This window comes from Giraffa tippelskirchi, chromosome X (genome assembly GCF_054371585.1).
Source record: "Giraffa tippelskirchi isolate mGirTip1 chromosome X, T2T-mGirTip1v1.2.pri, whole genome shotgun sequence".
Taxonomy (NCBI): domain Eukaryota; kingdom Metazoa; phylum Chordata; class Mammalia; order Artiodactyla; family Giraffidae; genus Giraffa; species Giraffa tippelskirchi.
The window spans coordinates 87,168,180-87,176,858 of record NC_137289.1 but is presented as its reverse complement, the minus strand read 5'-3'; the positions used below and the strand labels follow the sequence as shown (position 1 = coordinate 87,176,858).

At 51.8% G+C, this 8,679-nt stretch overlaps 1 protein-coding gene across 2 annotated transcripts; it reads right to left on the bottom strand.

Annotated features, from left to right (window-relative positions):
* Positions 1-676: 676 nt before the first annotated feature.
* Positions 677-4,722, bottom strand: LOC145535538 (uncharacterized protein CXorf49 homolog). Of its 2 annotated transcripts, XM_081563991.1 has the most exons (7): positions 3,949-4,713; positions 3,281-3,465; positions 2,500-2,656; positions 1,886-1,962; positions 1,557-1,602; positions 953-994; positions 677-848 (listed from the first exon to the last, which is right to left on the bottom strand). In XM_081563991.1, the coding sequence occupies exons 1-6, from the start codon at positions 4,568-4,570 to the stop codon at positions 954-956; spliced, it is 1,128 nt and encodes a 375-aa protein (XP_081420117.1). In that variant the 5' UTR covers positions 4,571-4,713; the 3' UTR covers positions 677-848; position 953. The 2 variants fall into 2 exon arrangements, with proteins under 2 accessions (XP_081420117.1, XP_081420116.1); XM_081563990.1 differs by having other exon boundaries at positions 3,281-4,722.
* Between the last annotated feature and the right edge of the window lie 3,957 nt (positions 4,723-8,679).

Below are 8,679 nucleotides of genomic sequence, written 5' to 3'. Positions count from 1 at the left end.
TCATCCTCATGCCCTTTACTGAACCCAAGGAAGGGGAAGCCAAAGTTTTGGTGCCTGAGTCTCAGGGGTGAGTGCTGAAGAGAGCGGGGAGAGTACGCAGGTTCCTGCTTGCAAGGTGGCTCCGGGGGTGGGGTGGGGTAGGGACTCCACTGAGAGGGTAGGGCAGGGGAAGGGGGAAGATGAGCAAACCTGTGCCTGTTACCACCTGCTTAAGTAAACATGCAGGCAAGGTCATCGATGGCAAGCCAGGGGAGAGATCGAGGGTGCTCTGACAGGAAAGCAGAGTGGTCGGGGTAAGCAGGACAATGAGTGCAGTGAGGGAAGGGTGAAAGACTGGAGCTCTGTAAGGGGGTCATGACTTCCTTCTGACAGGGAGGCAGAATGGCAGCAATGAATGGAAACTCCTAAAGCCCAGAGGAGGGTGTTTAGAGAACTAGAAGAGGGCCTTCAGGGAAAAGGGGGGACGTGCCAAGGTGACCAGACAGAGCCCACACAGAACACACACTAGGGGCGCTCCGCTGGCCTGACGGCCTGGATGGTAGCACAGGCTGACCCAGAGTGCCCCCCACAGGATGCCAGAGGTACTGTTGTGGAACAGGCTCTGATACGGAGTGGCTCCCCACCAGGCCTTGCCCCATTCCCCCAACCCCTACCCCCAGAGAGAGGACAGAACACAATATGAGAAGCCTTTTAATCAAAAACTGCTGTGAAACTGGGGCAGACAGGGGGCAAAACAAGGGGCAGAGGATGCCCTGGTGGAGGCAGAACAGGAGGCAACAAGCTTGGCCACAGCTCGCCGGCCCCGGAGGTAACAGCTGCTCCTCTTGCCGGAAGATACTGGGCTCAACCTGTGAAACAGCAGAGTCAGGGAAGAGCCTCAAGCCAGGGCCAGCTCACGGCGCTGCTCAACAGCGAGGACTGTGGGAAGGGGTGTGGGGTGTGTAACACTCACTTCAAAGGATCCGAAACTTGTCAACCTGGTACTGCATGGAGGCTGCAACAGGGAGAGGCATAAACAGGTGCTCTAGACAGACGGACATAGAAGCCTGTCCCCCTGTCCCCGTGGGGAACCACCTAGCCCTGCAACCTGAAACCCACATACCCCCAGCCCTGATGCAAAGAGCTCTGGGCCTTGTCACTCCCCACTACCGGAATTAAATGTGGAGCCATTTCCTAAAAGGAAACAAAATGTGCCAGCAGCTCTCAAGGTCGGGGCCACGCCGAGACCATTCAAAATTTGTCTCACAAACAATCCAACAAGAACCTCCGAGGCCACACCAGATCAACAAGGCATCTCTACAAGTCCTATCAGAAGGAGCTCTCTAGGACTCGCCTGGCTGGCAGAGTGTGCACGCAGTCCACACAGCACTTTGCTCCTTGTCCACACGCCCAGCTGAACATGCACCGCCTGCTCCAGGGTCAGGCGTGATAGGTTCTCCTCCCCACAGGAATGCTGGTCCCTACGAGGCCTCCTGCACCGGCAGCCCACCCACCCCAAAGGCCGACACCATTTCTGCACTAAGAACCCACTGCTCTCTGTCCCTGGTTCCTCATACCAAGTTGCTCCTTAAGGTCGTCTATTTCTCTCTGTAGCACCAGACACTAGGCCAGCAGACACAGCAGGAAGAGAAATGGTTAGTATACACCCGCCTCCGCTCTCCTCCTCCTCTCCTCTCCCCCCGGGCCCTCCATCCCAAAGCCAGGTGTCTAGACTGGCAAGGGAAAGACTTTCCTCTGAGGAAAGGAGGTGGGCTCCCTCCCTGGGGTGTGGGATGGGGACGGGGTGGGGGGCGGGGGGGGGTGCCCACACATGTCAGTTGAACTTGGACCCAGATCCCACCATGGGGTTTGGGTGTGCATTTCCAGGAGCCAGAAGAAGCATTACCCGAGGACAGCCCTGCCTTGCAGGTGGCTGCTGCCGCCTTTTCGGTCTTGGGGGATGGTCAGTTGGTTCGTGGTCACCTGACAGGGAAAGGACACACAATCCAGCTTCCCAGGCTCCCAGTGAGGTGGAAAGGGCCAAGCAGGGTCTAACGTGAGGTGAGGTAGTACCACCCTCTGCTAGCATCAAGCCTCCCCGGCTCTGCCCGGCAGGCAGCCCAAACCTTCTCTCTGGGCCTGCCCCTCCTATTCCTCAGGGGCAGCCATTTTACCACCATGGTCCCGAAAGACTGTGGTTCTGGGTTCGAGCCTCCCAGAGCGGCAGCCACGGCCAGCACCTGGGAGAGCAATGTGGGCGAACAGCACTTCACAGAAAATGCTATTAGCCTGCAGGTCTACGCCCCGAGTAGCTGTTGGGGCACTGCCACCGATCACCCCTGCCAAACAAATCCCACACAGAAGGTGATGGGGCCAGGGCTAGCCCTGCTGACACCTGTTTCCCATGGAAGAGGCAGCCTGAGAGCAAGGCTGAGGCCCCAGAAAAGAGAGAGTGACAGACAGAGGTTTCTGCCCTCACCCCTGGTTCCCTGCCCCCATATCAAAACCCAGGACACTCACCTGAGGGGCCAGGCCCTCTGGGCATGACTTCTCCCTTGTTCATGGCCACGGGCTCTGAGTTTCCTGAATCCTGCCCGCCTCTGATGTTGACGTTGGTGCTGCTGGGTTCTCCTTGACGCACCCGTGGACAAGACGCCGGTGCCCTGTCAGTGGTCAGCTAAGAACAAAGATTTCTCACTGACCTGGAGTAAGGATGTGTGTGTGTGCGTGCACCTGTGCGTACCAGTGCATTTATATGTCTATGTCTGTGTGTGTGAGACCTCGTGTGATTCAAGACCGAGCTGAGGCAGGGAACTGGAAAGCAAACTGAAAGGCTGATCTCTTCAGCACATTCCCTCTAAGTCAGCCCCAGGCCAGCAGGCAGAGCTGAGCTGGGGACAACAGTGTGGCACTGAGAAAGCCTGGGGCCCCTGCAAGGAAGGTTTGGGGATCAGCTAGGAAGTAGGATTCAGGAAAGTGATGTGTCTAAACACCGAAGCTCTGTGAAGCTTTTAAGGGGCCCCTCAAATCAATTCAGCTACCAGCTCTCCCTTCCACTCCAGCCCCAGCCTGGCTGGAAACAGGCCAAGGGTGGAGAACCCAGCCCAGCACACCCAAAGTGCTACCTTAACGTCTGTCCCTAGTAAAAGACCCCAATCTGGCATCCTAATGACCCAGTGATCGAGGGCCACCCAATGACCACCCCTGAGGGATGGACAGAGGGAGCACGGGTGAAGACCTGTGTCCTGGGGAGGATGGCAGGGGGAAGAGGGGGGAGCGAGGAGGGGCCTGGCCTACTCACTCGGCCCTTTGGGAATGGGTCTCTATTTGGGTCGTTGTCTTCTGCGGACACCGCCATCGTTGCCACCAACTCCCGTGCCCGCCTAGCCATGGATTTCTTCCGAGCGCCGGTTTGCTTGGATTCTTTGGCTCCCGAAGGGACCAAGGCATACTTCTTGGACCTCTCAAGCAGCGGGATGCCGGAGACTGGGGGGAAGGTGACCGGATCCAGGGGAGTGGCCGAGATTCCCTGCTCCCAGGAAGGGAAGGTTCTCCCCGGGGCAGGTTTGGAGACGCCCCTGAGGGATTTCTTCTCCTGGACCCCCTTCCTCCTAGGACTGGGCCGCGGTAGGCTGCCGGTAGTGGCAGCTGCAGTAGCTGATGCTACTGCTACTCTCGGGTACCTGGGCAGGCTGCCCCCCTTCTCCTTGAGCATGCTCTGCAATTTCTTAGAGGGAGAGATGTCCCCCTGCTCTGCATAGCCCTGCCTGACCTGCCTTTCCACAACCGAGATTAATCCTCGCAGAGCCGAGGACTGGCAAGTGCCTGGCACGTTAAGGAGATTCTCCCTGCCTTGGACTTTTGAGTGTTTGGGTGTGTCCCCGGGGCCCTTGGGGCTGTTGAGCTTGGCCTGTCCTCCGTCTGTGCCATAAATGCTCACCCTCATCAGCTCTATCTCACTGAACTCACCAGAGGACTCGGAGTCGGACAGCAGCCCGGCTGGGCTTTCTGAGGGGGGCCGCTGGCGATCCACAGCCACCTTCAACCTACTCTTACTGCCTCTCTTAGGGTTTCCCCCAGCCTGGCCCGCCTTGAGCCTGCCAACCTCGAGAGGGCTGGCCTCAGCCTGTGCCTCTTCCCCAACCCTCTGGGCGGCCATGCCTCGACTGCCGGGTCGCTCCTCGAGGGCCCACAAGGGAGACCCTTCGCCGACCACGTAGCTCTCCGGAGACAGGCATCTGCGGATGCCCAGCAAGTCCAGGTTGGCCAGCTGCTGCAGGATGGCCGCCACTGACTCGTCAGCCAGCTGCAGGACGTCCCCCTGGTCGTTGGCCGGGGAACCAGGCCGGCCTTCGCGGCCACACAGCACCTGCCCTCCCGCTTCCGTTACCTCCCGCTCTGACTCAAAGCACTCAGGATCTAGGAAGCCATCCCCACCCTCACCCTCGCCGTTTCGCGCTGCCCCCGGCTCAGGGCCGGGGCTGGGTCCCTGCAGAGCTGTGGAGCGGACCTCAAGGCCGCTTGTGTGCTCCCCGCACTCTGAGCTGAAACCCACTCCCCTAACAGCCGCCTCATCATCTGAGGAGCTCATGTCGCGACCTGGGTGGCCGCGGACCTGGGGCGGCGACGATTTATCAACCAGGTCGAGGGGGCGGCGGCGGTAATGGTCTGGGCATGCGAGGCGGGCGGCGTCTGGAGCGCGCCATAAAGCAGCACGCGCAGGCGATCGCAGCAAATCTCGCGAAGCTTTCAGCTTGCCAGCGCTGCGCCTCCTCATTGGTCCGGTTCCTGCCAACCAGCACGCGCCTTCTTTGCCCGCCCCCTCGAGGTGTAACCAATGGGGTCGAGGGCCTCCTGTGGTTTGCTGCCAAGCCCAAAGGCCATCCCGGCAGATGGCGAGTTGGTGGCTGAAGGTGATGCTGCGTGTATACCTCTGTCAAGCCTCTCGTCCCACCTCCTCCTGTCCCACCTCCCCTTTCCGGTTCCAGTCACAGCCCTGAGCCCTGACTGTGTACAAAGTGTGTGAAGCAGGAGGCAGGAAGGTACTGAGGGCGCTGGTCTCCTGGGAGGTGAGGATGACACGTCAGGATGGAGGCGCTGGGCGCCTAGCACGTGCTGAAAGCATTTGCCAGCCTCCCTTCCACCACAAGTCTTATGACCCAATGGGAGAATGGGCAGAGGAATCCCGCGCTCAGTGATGAGTGGTCGGCGTACTTCTCCCTAAGTGGCCAGAGGACAAAGGGATTGTCGTTTTCTTCTGTAACATCTCTGCCTCAACTGCTCCATCAAACGTTCTTGGCAGGCAGATTTGGGGGACAGTCTGGGGTTGACCTCACTCCCCCAGCTCTTTCCCCACTCTGAGGCAATTCAAAGGAGAGAGTCTCACTGTCCAGTCCCCCCTTCAAAGATGCTCACCACCGCTGACCCTGGAGATGTAAACTAAAACCACGAATCGGGCTTCCCGCACTAGGACGACAAGCTTCCAAGTGCTTAACCATTCCGAGAGTGGGTGAGTTGAGGAGCAAACCTCTGTGGCGGTGGTGCAAGAAATCCATTTGGGAGGTAATTTGGCTGAATCTATGAAAAGCAACTTATAGAGCAGGGACCCTGTGCCCGGCACTCTTCTAAGTGCTGTACATAAATAGTAATGCTTCCTTGTGACCCTCCTAGGACTATAGTACTAATGATCACCAGCCTCTTACAGGTGAGGAAACAGGTACTGAGAGGTTCAGCCACTGGCCCAAGGTCATTTGGCCCATGGGGATCAGTGGTAGAATTGAAACCAAGCAATCTGACTTCAGAGTCCTTGCTTTGATCCAAAGATCTTAAACCTTAAAAAAAAAAAGAGAGGAAAGCCATTTTTTTCCTCTATCAGGAAGTCCACGGCCTGGCTCACCTTCTAAAAGTGAGGGTTTATTTCTAAGATCTCTAGTTTACTCCACCGATCTATTTGTTAATATGGCACTAACATACAGTTTTCATTACTGTAGCTTTGTAAAGTTTTGAAATCAGGAAGTGTGAGTTCTCTACTTTTTCTTTTTCCAAATTGTTTTCCCTATTTAGGATCTCTTTTTAGATTCTATTTAAATTTTAGGACGAGTTTTTCTATTTCTGTAAAACATGCTATTGGGATTTTGATAGGGTTTGCATTGGATCTGTAGATCACTCTGGGTAGTGTGTTACAAGAACAGATTCAGTGGAGTGTGTGTGTGTGTGTGTGTGTGTGTGTGTGTGTGTAAAAGAATTGACTCATTTGACTGTAGAGGCTGGTAAGTCCCAAGATCTAGAGGGTGAGTTGGCTAGCTGGAGACCCAGAAGAGCCAGTGGTCTAGCTCTAGCCCAGGTTAGAAGGCCTAAGAACCAAACCAGTAGAGCTGATATTTCAGTTTGAGTCCAAAGGCAGGAAAAGAAGCTGGTGTCCCAGGTCCAAAGGCTTTCACGCAGGAGGAATTCTCTTACATGAGGAAAGGTTGCCTTTTCGTTTTATTCAGACTATCAACTGATTAGGTAAAGCCCACCCACATTATCAGGAGGAAATCTGTTTTATCCAGTTGACTGATTTAAATGTTAATCTCATGAAAAAGCACCCTACAGAAACACCCAGAATAATGTTTGATTAATACCTACGCACTCTGTGGACCAGTCAAGCTGACACATAAAATTAACCACCTCAGATAGTATGGACTTCCTAACAATATTTATAATCCGGTCTGTGCAGACAGATGCCTTTCCATTTATTTGTGTCTTTTTTAGTTTCTTTCAGCAATGTTTTGTAGTTTGCTGTGTACACGTCTTTTGACTCCTTGCTTGAGTTTATTCCTCAGTATTTTATTCTTTTTTTGCTGCTAATGTCAATGGAATTGTTTTCTTAATTTCCTTTTCAAATTGTTCTTTGTTAGTGTATAGTAATGCAACTGAATTTTCGTTTTGGATTTTGTGTCCTACAACATTTTTGAATTTGTTTATTAGTTCTACCAGTTGTGTGCATGTGTGTGTGTATGGGTGTGTGTTATCTTTTGAGTTTTGCATGTAAAAAAGCATGCTATCTTCAACAGAGATAATTTTACTTCTTTCTGACTTGGATGCCTTTTATTTCTTTTGCTTTCCTAACAGCTCTGGCTATGACTTCCAGTTGTTGAATACTAACATAATGGTGAGAGCGGGCTTCCTTGCCTTGTTCCTTACCTTAGAAGAAGCGATTTCAGACTTTCACCACTGAGTATGATGTTAGTTGTGGCCTTTATTATGTCGAGGTAATTTCTTTCAACTCCTAGTTCTTTGACTGTGTTTTCTCATGAAGGAGTGTTGAATTTTTTGTGCATCTATAGAGAAGATCGTGTGATTTTTGTCCTTCATTTAGTTAATGTGTTTTATTGCATTGATTGATTTTTGTATGTTAAGCTATCCTTGCACCAAGGGATAAATCCCTTTTGACCGTGGCACATAGTCCTTCTAATGTGCTGTTGAATTGCTTTGCTAGTATTTTGTCGAGGATTTTTGCATCTGCATTCGTCCGGGAATGTGGCCTCTAGTATTCTTTTCTTTTGGTGCCTTAGATATGAGGATAACGCTGGCCTCATAAAATGAGTTTGGAAGTGTTCCCTCTTCTTCGATTTTTTGGAAGCATTTGAGAAAGATTGGCATTAATTCTTTAAATGTTTGGTGGAATTCTCCAGTGAAGATATCAGATCCTGATTTTGTGTGTGTGTGTGTTGGGGGGTTGTCATTACCGATTCAATCTCATTATTGGTCTATTGTGTTTTCTGTTTCTCCTTGATTCAGTTCTGGTAGATTGTGTGTTCCTAGGAATTTATCCATTTCTTCTAGGTTGTCCAATTTATTGCCACAATTGGTCATGATATTCTTGTAAAATCCTGTTTATTATTGTCACGTTGGTTGTAATATCCCCTCTTTTATTTATGATTTCAGTTACTTTAGTCTTTTCCTCTTAGTTAATCCAGCTAAGGACTTAAAAACAATTCTCTGTGTATAAAGAGGTTTGCTCACAACAGTGTTGTTTATAAGGGCAAAAAACCCTGACTGCTACTTACATTTTCATCACAAAAGCTACTAATATCTGTTGAAACTTGATTATGTGCTAGGCCCTCTACATGCATTATGTCATTTAATTCTCACAACAGCCATGTGAGGGAGACACTAATGTTATCCCTACTTTATATTCGAGGCACAAACATGCGATAACTTGTGCAAAGTCAAACATCTAGTAGATGGTGGAATCAGGATTTAAACTCTGGCCTTTGGGTTTATATAGATACAAATCTGTGTTACGCAACTATTAGCAGAGGAAGTATGTTGCAATAAATGATATCCTGCACTGTTTGAAGCAAGAACTCAAGAAATCTGCAAGTGCCTAAAATCGTTGTATTGAAACATGAATGTCCAGGATGGGTTTCTGGCAACCAGTGGGTCCAATGGCTCTGAACCTTTTTTTTTTGGTTATGGGCCCTGCGTTAGTCTGTTCGAGTTGCCAAAACCAAATACCACAGGCCGGATGGCTTAAACAAAAGACATTTAGTTTCTCATAGTCCGGGATACTAGAAGTCCAAGATCAAGGTGCCAGCCAGTTCAATTCCTGGTGTAGGCACTCCTCTTGTATTGCAGTTGGCCACCTTCTCTCTGTTTCCTCACATGACATTTCCTCTGTGTGTGGATGGAGACAGAGAGAGAGAGTGCGAGAGA